The sequence below is a fragment of the Agelaius tricolor genome, unplaced genomic scaffold (genome assembly GCF_023055355.1).
Source record: "Agelaius tricolor isolate 1412-34295 unplaced genomic scaffold, bAgeTri1.0.p SCAF_17, whole genome shotgun sequence".
In the NCBI taxonomy this organism is placed as follows: Eukaryota; Metazoa; Chordata; class Aves; order Passeriformes; family Icteridae; genus Agelaius; species Agelaius tricolor.
Window position 1 is genome coordinate 11,353,284 of NW_027269277.1, and position 18,419 is coordinate 11,371,702.

An 18,419-nucleotide genomic window follows, 5' to 3' on the forward strand; every position below is an offset into this window, starting at 1 on the left:
TTTCATAAAGGCAAAGATAATACTTCCAGAAAAGCTCAAGGACCATGGGGCTCAGGCAAAGGCAGACCCACAGCCTTGCTGATACAGGCAGACACTGGTTTCAGTCTCATGCACTGCAGCAAAGCATATCTGGCTCAGAGATCTCGAGCTTTTTGGCACTTAAGTTTTCAAAGGATCTAATATTCATCAATCCTTTGGTGACTGTTCCTAGACTATAAACATTAGTTGTATGCAACATTTAAGATTTCTGGGCTAAAAGTTTCAGCTTCAGTTCCTACAGCTCTAAGTACATTTTTCAAAATAGTGAGTTATAAAAATATATATATATATATATAAGGAAAAAAAATATGTGGCAATATTTAAGGATGTAAGACATGAGATCCTGGTTAATATTTATTTTGGATCTTCAAGCATAATTGTATTCATTGCTCTTTCCTCAGTTTTCTGACTTCCAAATATTTTTCTTTGATAGGTGCGTCCCATCAAAGTGTTAGCTTCATTCCAGACTAAAATAGTATTAATGGTATTCTTCTAACACTATTTTAGCCAAAAACTGTTTGTGCCAGTCTGTGAGGGTCACACCCTTGCTAATACCAATACTGCCATGTTGTAGCAGTGGATCCTCAGACTCCTCTCTCCCCAGAATATCCAGGGTAAATCTCAAATTGGAATCTATACAGAAATCTCCTTAACCAGGCAGCTCTTATTGACTCTGTGCCAGGCCAAATTCCTCCCTCACATCCTGCCATCCAGGTTAAGCAGCTTACTGAAAATATCTGATATTGACAGCCAATTTGTGCAAACCTGCAGGATGATGACATTAAACACACTCAGAAAAAGCAAAGGAACAGTCAGTACTACCTGCTGCTCTTCGGGGGCTATTTCTTACTGAAGCTGTTTCCTGATGATATAATCCAAATCCATTATTGGTCCAAAGGCTTGGCTGACAGCAATAATTTAGAATACTTTATCTGACATTCCTAAGCATTCTTTTATTCTTGTCCTTCATAGGAAAAGATTAATGGCTTCATGTCACTGCTATAGCTGTACTAGTTCTTCTAAAGCCATTTCCTGCATGGATGTGTACTTGTCACATTGTTCTTACTGCTACACCTTTCCAGCTTCCACATCTCTGCAGCAGCACTACTGTGATTCAAGAGGGGACTCTATTATGTGGTCATATTTCTTTGAATCTTTCCTTCATCTCACTTCCCCCATTTATCTGCTGGTATTCCTTATCTAACTTGCTACAGTAAGATAGGAGCTTATGCTGGTGAAGTTGTCTCTAACTTCTATAGATGGTACAGTCTTCCTAGAACATCACAGGTTTTATATTTGTTCAAAAAGTAGAAATTGCTCAAGTTGTGTGTAAGTTTTATATAAAAGAAACAATTCACCACATTCTTGACTAATGACTCCTTCCTCTCATACTTCTAACCACCAGTGAGTAATAGATGGTAGTAAAAAGGCAAAACAAGAAGCAAAACAGGCTGCTGGGAGTAAGGAGATAAGGAAAATAACATGTAGACATTTAGAGTCTAAAATAACATTTAGAGTTTTTTACCATAGTGTGGTGTTTTCTGTAAGTCTTCTGGCAGATGTTTGTTCTCATTTTGGTGTTTATCTAAAGTTTATTAAGAAGGATGGGGCACCATTCCCAGCTCCCCACTAATACTCCTGGCAAAGCACAAGTCCAATTAGGTACTGATCCACGGTGTGTAGCTGTAAAACCCTGCAGGGCTATGCAGGATGCACAAACATTTTTCAGAATAAGCTTTAGATATTCCAACAGTCTGTGCTGCATGGCCCATTTATCTTCCCATAGGGAGTAGGGATCATTAATATGGACACCAGAAACTAAGCCAACATCCAAGCCACCATCTCCTAAGGAAGCAGATTTACAAAGCTACAGAGCAGGGTTTTTTGCTATACAAAGATCAAGAATGAACATAGAACTCTTAGATTCAGCTGCTCTCCAATCAAATTTTCAGCCATGCCTGTGCAATGTATAATAAACATTTACTCAGTCAGGTTCCTCCTTCAATCAAGGTCTGCATGGCCAGAGTTTACTGTACAGGCAAGTTATCCCTCCTGCTCCTAATGAGTTCCCTCAGTGAAATTTAACCTGCATTTTGTGTTCTAAGATACATTTAAAGTCCTTGGTGAAGGTATTTTTGGTTGTAAGTTTCTGTCTTGCTAATCAAAATAAAGTGCATTACCTTAATCCCTACAAGTCAAACTGTAGAAACTGCCAGCTTGCATTTCACCCTTTCCTTGAGGCTGAAGAGCAAACATGTTGCATTTCCATACTGTGTAACGGATGGCAGGGTTTCATCTTGTTGTTCACACCCCAAACATACAAGCTATTTAGAAAATACTGGTTTTCTTACATGTCAGTTTAATAAAGTTTTATAATACCAAAGACTGTTGTTTAGGAAAGTTCTTTATTTCACAGAATTTCATTTTTTGTTCAAGTGGAAATCTATCCACCGGTGACAAAAATTATCTTAACATCAGGAGAGGAGGTCACTTCTCAGGCTCTACCTTGTTAGCTCTGCCTTGTAATAACTTAATATCAGGATTTGCTATGAGTAAATCAAGGTTAAACCAGGCTTCTGTTATAAACTAAGATCGTAAACTCCAAGTGTCAGTGCTGCATATGGGAGTCAAAGAGAACAGAAAAAAAAAACCTTCAAAAGGAACAAGAAGAAAAAATATTAAAGTTGAAGTACATCCCAGAGGAGTATTCAGAGCCATCCATTATAAAACAGTGTATTTGCAGAGGTAACCCTGAAACTGTGCCTGCATTCTGCAAGCAGTCCAGTGCACTTCATCAAATACATGTATTTAAAGACTCAGAGAAAAACAGGATAACAACCAGTAACAACAGAAAAGCTTTAAAAACTCAGATTTCACTTAATACACCAAGAGTAGCAAAAATGGATACAGTTATCTAAGTAACTAAGCAAACTGCATTCCACAAAGAGAAATACAGTGTAGCTTAGAATCATCTGGAGAAAGACAATCAGTACCCACAAAACAGACAAAACCCCATACACATATCACAAAAGCTAAGAGAAAAAACAAAGACTCTAGAAGAAAACAAATTTGGATTTAAACGGCTAAAAGATTTTTGGTCCTGTTTCTTGAAAGAAATAATTCTAAACTGGGATCTGAAGTAGAAGGAATACCACACTTATACACATCACACTGTAAACTGAAAGAAAACTGCAAGATATTGAAAAATACTTTAAAGTCAGTGAACGATTTAATTAACAGGAAGTACAAAGAGTTGTTTTGGCACTGCACTTGAAGGACAGCTTCAATAAAAATATTCCATTACCATGCTGATACCATACATGACATCCCAGATGAACTATCAAAATATGAAGTTTGCAATCCTAAGCAGAAGTGCAACAGGAGACAGACTCAAGTGGAGCCCCCTCTAGCCTTCCACCATTCTTTTAAGGATGGCTCCCAGGCCACCCTTTGCCACTTTCAGAGGGGTCAGCTCTTCTTTATTCTCAATGTGAATACTTGCTCCATGAGACACCAGCAGCTTTGCCTCCTCCACTCTCTCTTCATCGCAGGCTAAATGACTGCAGTGAGAACAAGAAACCCAAACCACTGTTAAACTGTCCAAACTAGTAAAGAGCAACAATTACACCATGTCAAAATGACAGTGTCAATGTTGGGGGGAGATACATCTGAGAACAACAAACCCACAAGCAGCCAGCTACCTAGACAGATTCCAAAGCTTGCTGTCCAGTCCCTCTGCTGTCATTAAGCAACTCAAGAACATTCCTCCTGCTGCTCTCCTTGCAATGTTAAGACAGTTCTTTGGGTTAGGATTTGGCTCTGCAGTCAGCAAAGCTAAAGAGAACATAATCCAAGGTGAGAATGGAAAATGGCAATCTCTATTAAATTGAAGGTGAGAAATAAATTGTCTGATGCTAAAAAATTAGTGAGTTAGTGCAAATGCAGCAAATGCTTTTTTCCATTTAGCACAGTGTCCTAGGAAGAACTCTGTGCATTCCAGGGCCATAGTGGGGTTTATGTACAGCTAAAATTTACTGCTTGATTTTATTCACAGCACAATCTGGATTCCACTGTGGTTTTGACACCAACTTCAAAGCAGCTGTAACCCTTACAGATTCAAATTGATCTCTAAGGTATCAATAAACACTGGTCTGATTGTACTTCAATTGCAACTTATTTTCTTCAGAGAGGTGAAGAAAAACTTCTGAAATGAGTTCTTGCTTGGCAGGACAGAGTAGACCAGCCTGCAAGACCAGTTTCCTCTGACTCTGATGTCATTAGCTCACTTTCTACCCTGCAGCAACAACCAATGTATTATAGATTAATAAAAAACATGTTGTACACTCTAAGTGGATGCAGTAACACAAGTTAAAGTATGCATGTACAGACCACAATGGCAAAATACTAAGTATGACTTTCTGAAATAATTTTTAATTGCACAGGGATGTGAAGCAAGAGTGTATTTTGAAGCAACAAAAAAATTAAAGAAAGAAAAAGACATTGAAGTAATGGAGTTGCATTTCACAGAGGTTACTCTGTATTAAGCAAAATAAAAATAAAAAGTTACTTACAGAGGAGTATTCCCTTCAGAGTCCCGTATATCCAAAGTTGCATTGTGCTGCACGAGGATCTGTACCATTTTTAGGTTTCCTTTGGCTGCTGCTCTGTGTAACGGGGTGGATTCAAAATGGTCTGTTGCATCTGGATCTGCTCCATTCTCCAAAAGCATGATTGCAATCTGAGCATGTTGAAAGAGAAAGGAGCAGGGGAGGAGGATGTGGGCTTAATACACCTAAACCCTTCTTCCAAGAACACCAGCAGCTCCAGTAGCTTAGGTAAACATACCTCCTGCTTATTTTTGGAGGCTGCATAATGCAGGGGTGTGCAGCCATTCTGATTGACAGCATTTACATGAGCACCCTTAGCAATGAGGGCTTTCACAATTTCATCACGGCCTGCTGAAGCAGCAATGTGCAAGGGAGTCCAACCAGCCTACAGAGGCAAGAAGAAATCCACATTATTCAAACCATGAGCTTCAGGCAGAAAAACGCGATAATGTATAACCCAGCCAAACCTGAACTACTCACACTGCTCATATTCCTACCAATGTAAAGCTAAAATATTACTGATTTTCACTAGATGCAAGGCTCACGTCTTCTTACATGCCTGCATTCAGTACCTGGAAAAAGCTGCCAGTTAAATGACAGAAATCACTTCTGCTATGCAGTTATGCATGGTATCTTTGCAGAACACTTTGTCCCTATAGAATTGACACTAGTGCCTTTTTAAGAACAAACAGCAGTAGTAGAAAAGAGTGTTAACAACTTTTTCTATATCCTACTCTCTAAACAGAGGAGACATTTCCTTCTTTATGGATGCTTTGTAATGGCTACAAATATTTCAACTCTTCCTCTAGAACAGGAGCAGGCCATGTCCTTTCCAGCTGCAAAACCACTGAACCTGCACCTGCTTTATTAATGCCTTCTCCAGTGTGAGAGGTCTTCAGGCTGCCTCATGATTTGGCACAACATATTTGAGAGATCACACGGAGATAAAGGTAATGTGAAAACCATAAGAACTATCCAAACGGCCCTGGTTTTGCAGCTTCCTTCATAAATACAGCTCTCCTAAAATTCCGGGACAATAAGCAGGTCTGAAACCTCCTTCTCACGCCCATTTCTAAATGCGGAATACTTCACCCTGCCTGCCCAGGGACACAGAGCAGTCGAGACCGGCCGAAGTGCCAGACACCGGCTGGGGTCCCCGGCCGGCGGCAGGAGGAGGGCGAGGAGGGAGCGGCGCAAGCGGCTCCGGGAGCAGCTCCAGGAGCTGTCAAGGCCCCTCCACGGCTGAAACCGTGACAGCAGCGGGCCCGGCAGCACCCGCGCCCCGGGAGCGCCCCGCGGCTCCCTCAGACTCACATCGTCCTTGTCGTTGACAGGCACGCCGAGCCCGAGCAGGAGCTCCGCGACGTCCGTGTGTCCCGCCGAGCAGGCCCAGTGCAGCGCGGTGCGGTGATCCTGCGGGAGGGAAGCGGTCAGCGGGTCAAGGATGGGCAGCGGCCGGCAGGAGCCGCCCCCAGGCCGCCCGGGGCCGAAGCCGTCTAACCTGGTCGGCCCGCGTGGCCTGGGCCCGGTCGCGGAGCAGCAGCGCCCGCAGCTCCTCGAGGCGCCCCGTGAACGCCAGGTTACACACGGCCACGTCCGACACCGCGCCCTCCATGCTGCCCCCGCGCCTCCCCGCCTGCGGGGCGGAGCCAAGCCCCCGAACCGCCAATCAGGAGAGCGCCGGCGCCCAGTCCAGCCAATCGCGCCTGCCCGCCTGCTCCTCTCGCCGCTCGGGCCGCGGGGGCTGCTGGGGTTTGTAGTCCCGTGGACGCGGGGGCGGTGCGCTCCCGACTGGCGGCGGGACTGCAGCTCCCAGGGCGCCCCGCGGTGCGGCCGTGTTGTGCCTCCGTGTCGGGGCGAAGGGGAGGAGGATGGTGACAGCGGGAGGATGGAGGCCGGTGAGGGGCGCGGGGCTCGGGCACGACTGGCGGGGCGGCGCTGAGGGGCCAGGCTGGGGCTCCGGGGATCCAGCGGGGCTCCCGGCGGCGGGAGACGCCCGCGGGCTGAGGGACGGGGGCCGGCGTGGTGCGATCCGCCCTGAGGGGTCGCCTGGCGCTTGGGTCCCGCGGCCTCTCCCGGGGCCGGGGCTGGGGGCTCGGAAGGGGGCCCGGGCGTGAGGGGGCTCGGCCGGGGCGCGGGGCGGCCTCAGCGGAGGGGCCGGAGCCCGGTCTGGCAGCCCCGCTCCGGGAGGCGCCGCCGCTCGGCGGGCAGCGCTGTGGGAGAGCGCCGGGAAGGGGAAGGGGACCCCGGCAAGGGAAAAGAAATCCCGGCGGTGCCTTCTGCAGTGCTCCGGGGTGTCGGACGGCAGCGGGGCCGAGAGAGGCGGCCGCGAAGGGGGTGCAAGTGCCTCCGGTTGGATTTCGGGGGTCCAGAGTGTCTTAAGTCTTTGCAGTAAAAACCAGGTAATTTGCTCTGGAAGTGCAGTGAGCGACGGCTTTTCTGACGGAGAATGCAGAGTACGGGGTGAGAGTTGTTTTGCTGAGCTGACAGCCCTGGAGGAGTCTGGCGCGGAGTTTCGCCACTGCCTGCGGGGACGCTGAGTGTCGGGGCTCGGCACTGCTGGCCCCAGGCTCCAGCCAGAGGGTGGTGCAGCTCCCTTCTGATCGCTGGAATGTACATTCTTTTTAATGGAATCTTACTTTATATATATGATTTTACATTAAGTTTTACACTTGAAGCGTTGCTGCACTCTTCCAAAAAGCACCATTTTAACGAGCTAGAAAATAGTTGGACTGTCTTCTTTTGGTAGTATTAATTATCATTTGTTATTTTTCACTAAATAGATATGGTGTTGAATAATAATATTAATGCATCTTTTTTTTTTTTCTGAAGTGTTTCAAATCTCCAGTTGGGAAAGTAAAGCCCAGTCTTGCTAAAACTTTTCACATGCTTTCCATTAAGCATGAGGCCATAATCACTCTGATTTGTATTTTTTCTACATTTCAGATCAAGCTGTGGTGCCTAATTTTTTTTTTCCTTTCCTCATTATCTTGAATCAAATCTCATCCTCACTGCAGTCATCCTGAACTTCTGTCACTGGCTTCAGTGAGATTGCTTATAAAGGTGTTATTCCTGGTGTTCTCTCAGCACTCACTGAGGATCTAAATAAAAACCAAGGCTTTGGTTATTTCAGTCAGAACAGCTTTTAAGGGAGAAAATTAAAAGCAGCTGGCAGCACTGCTCAGAAGCCCCAAAGACTGTAAAGACTTACTACAAACTATTTCAGTTTGAGAGCTCCAAGTTGGGTATAAAAGAATAAGGGGATAAAATGGAGTTTGAATTTTGTGTATTCCTGTTCAGTTTTATCTAGGTATGAAAACCAGATCACTATTTTGTCAGACTACTTAGAAGAATTTCCAGAAACTGATGAGCCAGTGTGGATTTTAGGAAGGCAACACCACCTAAACACAGGTATCTTTAGAATGAAATTTTCTGTAACATCGGTAGAATATTCATAGATTCACATGTAGCAACAGCTCCTGATTTCCTTGTGTTCCCTAAATGAGGGAAGTTTGTTCTCCATCAGTGAGACACCAGGTGTAAGCAGTGGAATTCCTCCTGTACAGAAACCAGAACCAAGGCCAATGTGCTTCCACTATAATTCATGCAAAATGATCACATTCATAGCAGAGGCTGTCAGATGTGAGCCTGGTCACTCCACAACATCAGGGCCTCAGAAATAGACATATAAATAACTTTTGGGAAATGCTCAGCATTACTGATGTCATTTTCCTATGAGGGATGCTGTCTGCAGCCTGTTACTTGCAACTGCAATGCTATTTCAAATAACAACAATAAATTAGTCTATGGCACATACTGCATTTTAGTGAAAATAAGTACATGACCTAAAAGTTAGAGCAGAGTAATGTGTTTATATAAAAGTCAGATTTCAGAAATGAGTTTTGCTCCCTGGGGAGAAGACAGGGCCATCCTCCTGTGTGGAATGTCAAAGGCAGTGGCCCCCAGTGCAGGACAGCCCAGGGTGCTGCATGCAGCCTTGATCAGCTGGAGAATCCTTTGGAAAAGCCAGTCTGAGCCACAGCTAAGGGAAAATGCAGCAAACAGGATTCTTAAGCATTCTTCAGAGCCTTTGGAGGATTCTGTAAGTGCAAATGTGTTTGAACAAACAAGAAAAAAGAGAGGTTTAATTCAATTTAACATTATTAACCTTTTCTTAAAATTACATTCTGTTGGGTTTGGAGGTAATGTATAATTCCATGTTGATTTGCACGTAGAACTTCTTAACCTGCTTTACCAGTTCCTTCCTGAGGACAGTTCTCCAGAGTTGTTTTATTCAGGCTGGGCATAGTCATTCCAAGCACCTTGTAAAATTTCATTGGCTAATAATTATTTCATCTTTAATAAGTTAACTTTAATTAGCAGTCTGCAAAAGCTCTCTGTGTTTGAATTGCTAAAAAATGTTTTAAGTAGTAAGGGTCTTGTATGTAAAAGCTATAGGAGCCTTCCATGCACTCTATATAGTAACTGTACAGAGATAATTTGAATTTTTCAGTTTTAAGTCCGTTTTGATAATTTATTTCCTCTTAAAATTATTCCAGACAAATCTAAGTTATTGTTGGATATAAGTGCTCGTCTCTGGTTCACATATAGAAGAAAGTTTTCACCTATTGGTGAGTATTCAGCATTCCAGCAGCCTGGTTATGGATTAGCAGGCTTAGTGATGATGTTGGGGACTGAAAAGTTATTTTTACAGTACTAGAACATTTTGATCATAATTTAACTGTGTATGCAAACAAAAGATTAAAGCTATCAAAATCAGTGTTTGCTTGTACCTGCATATAATCAGGTATTCATGTTTGTGGGGAAGCAGTGAAGTGACAGCAGCACTGTGGGGAGAAAGGAGCTGGCTCAGTGGGACAGGCTGGCTCCCCCTCAGCTGTGGGGCAGTTCTCAGAGGTTTGACTGTGAGTTTCAGTTGTGACTGTGAGTTTCAGTTGTCAGAGGTTTGACTGTGAGTTTCAGTTGTGACTGTGAGTTTCAGTTGTGACTGTGAGTTTCAGTTGTGACTGTGAGTTTCAGTTGTCAGAGGTTTGACTGTGAGTTTCAGTTGTGACTGTGGGTTTCAGTTGTCAGAGGTTTGACTGTGAGTTTCAGTTCTCAGGGGTTTTTCTTTGGTTCTCTCAGAAGCTGGCTCTGTGCAGAGCCCTTGCTGATTTGAGCCCCTCTATTCACAGGAGGCACTGGTCCCTCGTCGGATGCAGGCTGGGGATGCATGCTGAGGTGTGGGCAGATGATGCTGGCTCAGGCACTGATCTGCAGACATTTAGGAAGAGGTGAGTACTGTTGCTGAGGCAACTTTTGTGTTATTTGGAGGCTGTTTCATTTTTGTTGTTGTTTTCCATAAAAGCATAAAACCTAAATTTATTAATGAAACTCTCTTTGATGCCCTGATAAAGTTATTAGTGAACTATTTTTGTCTGATGGGGCAAAATCATGTCAGCCTTAAGCAGAGAAAAAAACAGAGGAAGGACAAATAGGGAATCCCACTGTTGTTATTTTATAAATCTCTTTGAGGAATACCCAAGTTGAAGCCAAGGGAGAACTTGCTACCATGGGTCTGAATTCTTCCCCTCTTTTCATTGCATAGCCACCAAAATGGCACCAGGGTGATGGTGTCAGCAGTGGCAGAGTGATAGACAGCACACAGAGTACTTCACAAACCACTCACCCATCATCAGCCTGAGTCCAGACCCCACAGCAGACCCCACTAGTGCCTGTTATTCTGTACTGACACCCCATGTCCCAGGGTCATGGGTGAGTGTCTAGGTCTGCTCTTGTGTCACTCTCCTGTCACTTACCTTGCTGTGGCTGGGTCTGTGATCCTTATGCTCTTTTGTCACAAGTTTCTATGGCAGCACGATTTGTGGATTTACCAATTTAATTACTGAATACACAAAATGGTAGTGCAAAGATTTAACTGAAAGAGTAGGCAAACAAACATGTTACCTGAGAAAAACTAGATCTTGAACTTGCAGTATGGATCTAAATAGGATCAGCCCTGTGTAAATGTGAGGTAACTACCTTATGTCCGAAGCAGAAGCTCATGTGGCAAAGCCATGGTTTGCATTTTGCTCTGGGAGAGGGCCAGCATTGTGTTTGGATTTTGCTTTATGAGTCTTATTATCCTACAAATGTTTGCAAATCTGATAAAGTCCAAACAGAACAGATAGTTTTAAATAGTCTTGGAAGCTCACATAGAGGAATAGCTATCAATTCTCAGCAGTGATCACTCAGGATATACTTGCAGTTGGCATTGTTATTTTAGTTTCTCAATTTTCACACAATAGCATGTGATGATAAAGGGCAGCTTGATAATAAATGACAAGGTGTGACTTCTAGGATCTCTAAAGAAAATATAAATATTAGAGATGTATCATCTCTTAAAATCTCTTTGTATGGCTTTCTGCCATCTAGAAATTTGATCAGTACAATGAAAACATTATTTTTTAATCTCTATAACTTTTTTCCTGAAAGATTGGCAATGGGAAAAACACAAAAAGCAACCAGAAGAATATCATAGAATCTTACGGTGCTTTCTGGATAGAAAAGATTGCTGTTATTCCATCCACCAAATGGGTAAGAACACACATCAACTTCCTTTTGTCTACTGAAGTTCCTACGGTGTTGAAATATTTTTAAAAGGTGATTATGAAGACAATGTATATTTTTATATATAAATAAAAATGTATGCAAGTGGGTATGAAGGATAATAATTCAGAAATATTATTCACTAAGACCTAAATGAATCTGTATTCTAGAATACAGTGTGCAGGTTTTGGGTAGCAGAGTTGATAGTGTTAAAATAGACAGTCATAGCAGTTATTGCTGTAATTTGTAAGTAGGGATGTATTTGTAGTTGTCATTACAGTTTAGGAACTTCTTCCAAGGGAACTAGCAGTCATTAAGTGTTGAAAAGAGTATAGATTGAGAAAATAATTGTTGTTGCTAAATACAGCTTGCACTTGCTCTAGAGTGTTTGTCAAGGTATTAGTAGGCCATGCTGTGTGACACAGACTGTGACCAGCCTCTCTGTGGTTTTTCCTGTGTGTGTTTTCCTTTTCAACAACAGCACAGATGGGTGTTGGAGAGGGGAAGTCCATTGGAGAGTGGTTTGGACCAAATACAGTTGCTCAAGTACTGAAGTAAGTCATGGCAGGGCCTCCCCGGGTGTGCTCCTGGGGCTGCCCAAGGCTGCTGGGGAGAACCTGGGAGCTCCTCCTGGCCTGGAGGCCTCACTAGAGCTGATTGCTGAGGGATGGGGAATGTCCCAGATAGGGAATGTCCCATCCTGCAGCTCCTGGGTGCCATTTGCTGCAGCCCTGGGACAGACACGTTCTGGAGAGAGAAAGGAGCTGAAGGATGTCCTGGCCTCCAGCTCCTTTCCCTTACAAATTCTTCTTGACTCACATACCAGTTTTTCAGGCTTATTTTAGACAACCAGCACTGCCTGTGCAGTCTGAGAGCTCCCTTCCCCAGAGTTCTGGATGTCACACAAAGTGGACAGAAACCCGTGTGCTGTTATGCCACCCTCCTAACTTTTGGGTTCCAAAATCTTGAGCTGCTCTGGCTTTTAACAACCTGAAAATAGTTCCACTAAGTTTAGTGGAACTTCTTAAGCACAGAGTAATGTGGAAAAACTGGCATAGGAATTTTTTTTCTTCTCTACATGATGTTGGGCACCATGGGCAGAATTCTACAGTGGAATCTGTTAATTGCAATACAAAGTAATAAACCTAGTCATGTGGTTGAGCTGTTACTCTCCCTGCATTTGGCAAAAGGACAAAACAGCTTTCACATGGTATAATGTGTGTGCTTTTCCTGGAACCACTCATTATTTTTTTTTCTAAGTATGTTAAACACTGAAAGTTATCTTTTTATTACATGGAGACTTAAAAAACCAACAAATTTTTCTTCCAAATAAGTGACTTTTGTACTCAAGAACTATTTAACTATCCTGAGTTAAAAGCTATCCTTATGGTCCTAGTAAGCTTTTATTAATTATTGCCTCTGTGTTTTCTAGGAAGCTTGCTTTATTTGATGAATGGAATTCATTAGCAGTTTATGTGTCTATGGACAATACAGTGGTCATCGAGGACATCAGTAAGTGAAACTGGAGCTTCTGCAGCACTGCTGTAGTGTCTCAGCAGATACCAAAGAGTAGCTCAGAAATCTGCTGTAGTGTCTCAGCAGATACCAAAGAGTAGCTCAGAAATCTGCTGTAGTGTCTCAGCAGATACCAAAGAGTAGCTCAAGCTCATGGCAAATTTAAATGTTTGGACAAACTACTTCTGGGAGCATTAGGGTAGTGGTTGGATTTGATGATGTTAAAGGTCTTTTCTGGCCTAAATAATTTGATGATTCTGTGATTATTTCCTTGGTGACAGTTTTTGATTTGAATTCACTCTCCTGAATGTGTCTAAGTATGGACAAAATCTTGGCACCATCCCTATGTGTTCCCAGGGTAAGAAAAGGAATGAAGGAAATGGATACTCAGGTTTGGGGTTTCCAAAAGTAAAGTTAGCAGTGAGGGATTTTTGGTGACCAACTCCACATACCATGTGGATGAGAAAGTGGAGTTTGGTCTGTGCTACCTTAACTCCTACTCCAGCAATGGAATGAAGTTGAAGTATGTAAAAATACAGGGAATTGTTTGTAATACAGAGTTTGCCAGAAATTTGCTTTTGTCAAGCAAAAGGGAAATGAGGGGCAGATCCTTCAGAAATGTGTGGCCCATTTTCAACTTATAACTGTAAGAAGGGTGAGTTTACAAGTGTTATTCAGCCACAGCCTGGGTCTACTTTAGTCCCTACTTCTGCTTATTTTATGTCTACATCACTGGAAGGGAAGAGTTCCCTGAAGAGTTTCTGATGCTTCCTCCCTGCTATATCATCTCCCAGGCAAAGCTTGACAGCTTTAATACTGCGAGTAGTAAATGTAGCTTCAGTCTTAAACATTCATCCCCTCATTTTCCTGTGTCTCACTAATGTGCCAGCACATACTCTGACTGCCAAAATTACTTCTACTAAAGAGTCAGGATTTCCATGCCTTGCTCCTTTTGTCTTAAAACAGGAGCTCTATAAAGCTGTCTGGAAAAGCAATTTAATTCATGATTGCAAGATGTGCTCTGTGTTGCTGTGTGCATTCACTGATGTCTCTTTTCATTCCCCCAGAGAAGATGTGCTGGTCCCCTGCCCAGAGCAGCAGTGTTGCCCACAGCAGTGCACATTTGCACAGAAGTGCTCTTGGCCCAAACAAGAACACAGCAGGATTGTGCCCAGGCTGGAAACCCCTCCTGCTCATTATCCCTCTCCGGCTAGGGATTAATCACATCAATCCAGTGTATATTGATGCATTTAAAGTAAGGCATTCTTCAGTCACTTGTTTGTGTATGTGAAAAAGTTCAGGTATCTGGTACATCAGTAAACAAATCAATTTAATTTTTCTCTCTTTGGACTCCTAGGAATGCTTTAAGATGCCACAGTCTTTGGGAGCATTAGGAGGGAAACCCAATAATGCCTATTATTTTATAGGATTTTTAGGTAAGGAAGAAAGAAACTTACTCCAAATATCCATATGACTGAAAGAGAAAGGATTTTCTTTGGGAAGGGGCAGTAGTAAGCATTTTAAATGTGAGCATGGAGAAGAAGAAACATACCTCAGACACTTCAGGAACAATATGAGACCATCCTGATAGGAACAGAAAGGAAGCAGCAAAGCTTGATATTAAAATATGGAATGATATAAGCAAGAACAAGACACTAAGTTGGTAGCATTCAACAAATGTCAGATGCCACTGCTGCCTAAATACTGTATTTTTTCTAATCATTAATACTTTCCAGTGAAGAGTGTCTTGTTTTATTCTTTTCCTTCCTGGCTTTCTTAAATTATTGTCTCATATTTTTCAATTTTTTCTCAAAGCATTATGTCTTTCACTTCTTCCATGTCTTTAGTAATTAATGCAATACTTGATCCTGGATTCAGCTTTGATATTTTACCCTGGTTTGATCCATAACTCCTTGGATATTTTGTTCTTTCTTTTGTAAAACCTGAGCTGTTTTAGTCAGACTTATTTGTTCAATTTCTGGGTGAATGCCTAATGGGATTACAGATTGGATTTGTGGTCATCCTGTATCTTGGATCTGAGGAATGTTAGGGATTACTGCAGTTGAGATTTTTAGAAAATGTACTGGACTTCATGTATATAAAGGAAAGTATGTGACAAAGGTAGGAAAAAAAACAATTCAAAAAATCTACCCTAAAAAGTAACAGTGGAAAATTATACTAAATCCCCGTGGGATACTGTTGTGCCTTTCTGTTGTACAGTTCTCTTAAAGACTCCCTAGCTAGAGAGTTGAGATACAGACTGTGCTGACAATCCAATTTATGTTTTACAAGTCTGGATGGATAAAGTGTTCATTACTGCTTCCTGCTTGTTATCACCATGTGAATTTTACTCCTCCAGGCAATGAGTTGATCTACTTGGACCCTCACACCACTCAGAGTTTTGTAGATTCAGAAGAAAATGGCACAATTGATGACAAGAGCTTCCACTGCCAGCAAGCCCCACACAGAATGAAGATCATGAATTTGGACCCTTCCGTAGCTTTAGTAGGTGTTAGAAAATAATAAATGTGTGTACTTTGTTCAGAGCAATACCTCTGTGTATTGGTAAGGACAGCAACATGTTTCCTTGATCACATCAAGATCTCAGGGCACTCTTCTGCAATCTAAAATTCAACACATAGTAGTTGAACTGCATAGGATACATTAATTTTAGCTCAAGCAGGGAACCAACTGTTTGTATCTTGGGGAGCCAATTAAATTTCTTTCCTGGGCAACATAGACCTTTTCCAAGAAGTAGTTTGAAAGTCAAAGCAAGGAACTGAATCAGGTTTCATTATTTTATTCCATCACTATCATCTGTGCATTGGTTGTTCTCGAGAAGATACTTAACCTGAGCTTGTTTTATTTAATCTACAAATCTTCAAGTGAAATTACTTGTAGAATAATCCAGTATAGACCACAAGAATACTGTGGTAGTTGAAGAAATCCAGTCTGATCTCGTGCCAGTGTCCTTTGGTTGGGTTATGGGTGATTGTCACTTGAGATATAACCCATACATAGATACCACAGCATCTTTGCTCATTGACATACTGTATTTAATATTACTGTGTATTCTTTCCTTAGGGCTTCTTTTGCAAAGAAGAATGTGATTTTGATAACTGGTGTAGTCTTGTACAAAAGGTAATACTACTATCTTTTTTTGCTCTGTATGAAATCATGGATACTGTTCTTTTTTTGGTTAATGGAAATTTCCAGCCTTCAAATCAAATGATCCCCAGTGAAGGTGGCACTAATGATCAGGGAGAGCTGACACTGCTGATGGAGCTTGTTCAGCATTTTGCAACCCTGAGCCCTGGCACTGGGAGAAGAAGTGCATCCACCCCTTCTGAGTGTGTCTTCTGTTAGCAGTACTGTGTTAGTGGCTTATACCTAAGTCATTTACTGAGAAACACAGCAAGCAGCTGGAATATTAAGCAACAGGGATGTGAATATGAAGTACCACCAACCAAAAGCATTTATTTAAAAAAAGGCTACAGAAAGCAGTTTGCAAATAACTGAAGTAGAGGATATGATGGAGCTCACCTGATAGCAGTGAAATTTTGCTTCAATAATAACTTGTTTCTCCTGATCAAAACCTATCTTCCAAAATCTCTTGGATTTTTTTGAGTAGATAGATCTGTCTTTTGTTCCCACTGATCAACAGAAAACTTGAACACAGAGAGGTTCAAGCAGGTAATTTACTTTTAAAAGGCAGAAGTATGTTCCTGGTATGTGTTTGCTCCATGTAAACAAAATTACAGATGTATAAAAGCTTGTTATAATGCACTGGTAACTTGTAGGAGTTTAAGAGATCCCTCTTCCAGGTGTGTTTTCAAGTAGGACAATACAAGACATGTGTGAAGCTGTGATTCATGATGGCAGGTACCTGACCTAACAGGAATTTACAGCCTTTGTTCTTTGGCAGATACACAGTGTTAAAAATGGTTTTTGGTTTGTATTCTGTCCTCAGGAGATTCTAAAGCAGCAGAGCCTGCGGATGTTTGAGCTGGTCCAGAAGCACCCACCCCACTGGCCTCCTTTCATACCTCCAACCAAGCCAGAAGTGACAACCACAGGGGCAGGTGTGGTACACTGAAAGCAGAGTGGGGCTCCTCAGCCAGCAGAACCACTGGGCTCTCCTGAGGATCAAGCAATCAGTGCATGATTAAATGCCTTGCTCTTACAGAGCATCAGTTATCCAAACAGCCCCTGTCCAATTTACATGTGTTAGCACAAGATATTTTTAAATCTTTGAAAATATTTCAAAGGCAGCATTTCAGAAGGATGGGGGGAGGTTTGAGGGTGTTTTTAGTAAACAAAATCAGGCATGTCTTCACATTCTAAATGGTTTAATTTATTTTTCAGAACTCATTGAATCTACTGACAAGCTATTTGAATTGGAAGAAGAATTTGAAATCCTGAGTGTATGAAGGAAACTGTGGTGACCCTTCTGAGTGTTGAACATATTGCTAATATTATTGCATTGACATAAATTACACAGCCATGTTAGCCCACAAGTGCCTGAAATCATGGATAGCAGAGCACAAACATCTGGTATCATCCAAACTCCTACAGGGACAGTTCCTTCTGTCAAAGAGCTTCCCCAGATGGAAAGGCACTGAAAGATTTTATTATAAGACCCTGAAAGGGAACCTCTTTTTAATGTGTGTCTTTCTTGAAGACAAATGGACCTCTGAGATTAAGGCAAAAATAAGTCTGTCAGTGGGGCTGTATGTTTGGAGAAAGGGATAACACAAAATGGGTATTTCTTGCTCTCATATAATGCAATAGTTTAGTTCTTAAAGCAAGAGTCTTCAGTTAAGGAGGATGTCTACTTCTGTTCCTTCCTGTGGGCTGCATCGTAGAAAAAATGCATTGTCTTGTTTAAAAGATCAACTGGATCAGGAGAAAATTGTTTCCTTGTTAAATATTTTAACATGTATTTGAGCAACCACACTTTATGACAAAAATGTTTCTGTGAAAGGAACTATGTCTAACGTATCCATTTTGCAATAGCCTTCCTGTTTCTGGGAGACCTCAAGAGGAACAGGAGCCTCAAAGAGTTGATACAGATCACAACCACTGTTATGATATATTTCACCTTGACCTTAAAGTTCAATCATTAAAACTTAGGCTGACTTTTCTTCCGGAGCTAAAGCGAGTCAAAGGTGGTTTAACTGTACCTTATTTATTTTAAAAAAGATTTACACAAGTATCTCTGTCACTGCACTTTATCTGTGCATCTAATAAATTTCTTAAGCTTTTCATAGGTTGTATGCTGCTATATTTTGTTAATTTGTTTGTGTGAACTAAATATAACCCAGGTTATCTTAAAACTTAATATATAGGCATATGCAAATTACTTAATTGTTGGGTTTTGACTTGTTGCCTTTTGAAATCTGTTTTGGTAAAAGTGCCTTAATTCTCCAGTTTTATCAGCAGAGCCGGTGCAGTTTTGTTTCTTTTTAGAAAGAGTATCTCTGTAGCAGCTCTAAGAAAACCAGCTCAGAATAAAGGCAAAGATCTTTTAATTCATTCTACAGTTCCTTTTTACTATCACAGTCCCCATTCTGATCACCTTGTCACAATAGTGTAATGGACATGAGTCACACATTTTGATCTTCAGTAATAAATGACCATGTAGAGAAA

At 41.9% G+C, this 18,419-nt stretch overlaps 2 protein-coding genes across 4 annotated transcripts; one reads left to right on the forward strand and one right to left on the reverse strand.

The window, feature by feature from the left end:
* Positions 1 to 2,425: 2,425 nt before the first annotated feature.
* PSMD10 (proteasome 26S subunit, non-ATPase 10) lies at positions 2,426 to 6,306 on the reverse strand. The gene is made up of 5 exons (XM_071442450.1): positions 6,148 to 6,306; positions 5,961 to 6,059; positions 4,885 to 5,031; positions 4,611 to 4,777; positions 2,426 to 3,599 (listed from the first exon to the last, which is right to left on the reverse strand). Exons 1-5 carry the CDS (start codon positions 6,259 to 6,261, stop codon positions 3,446 to 3,448), a joined length of 681 nt encoding a protein of 226 aa, XP_071298551.1. The 5' UTR covers positions 6,262 to 6,306; the 3' UTR covers positions 2,426 to 3,445.
* Positions 6,307 to 6,424: 118 nt separating this feature from the next.
* On the forward strand, positions 6,425 to 18,305 carry ATG4A (autophagy related 4A cysteine peptidase). Of its 3 annotated transcripts, none has more exons than XM_071442455.1 (13): positions 6,425 to 6,544; positions 7,947 to 8,057; positions 9,206 to 9,277; positions 9,842 to 9,940; positions 11,142 to 11,243; positions 11,737 to 11,809; positions 12,688 to 12,767; positions 13,838 to 14,025; positions 14,128 to 14,206; positions 15,130 to 15,275; positions 15,855 to 15,911; positions 16,741 to 16,852; positions 17,136 to 18,305. In XM_071442455.1, exons 1-13 carry the CDS (start codon positions 6,535 to 6,537, stop codon positions 17,198 to 17,200), a joined length of 1,194 nt encoding a protein of 397 aa, XP_071298556.1. In that variant the 5' UTR covers positions 6,425 to 6,534; the 3' UTR covers positions 17,201 to 18,305. The 3 variants fall into 3 exon arrangements, with proteins under 3 accessions (XP_071298556.1, XP_071298557.1, XP_071298558.1); XM_071442456.1 differs by lacking the exon at positions 6,425 to 6,544 and adding an exon at positions 6,753 to 7,048; XM_071442457.1 differs by lacking the exons at positions 6,425 to 6,544; positions 7,947 to 8,057 and adding an exon at positions 8,082 to 8,748.
* Positions 18,306 to 18,419: the final 114 nt, after the last annotated feature.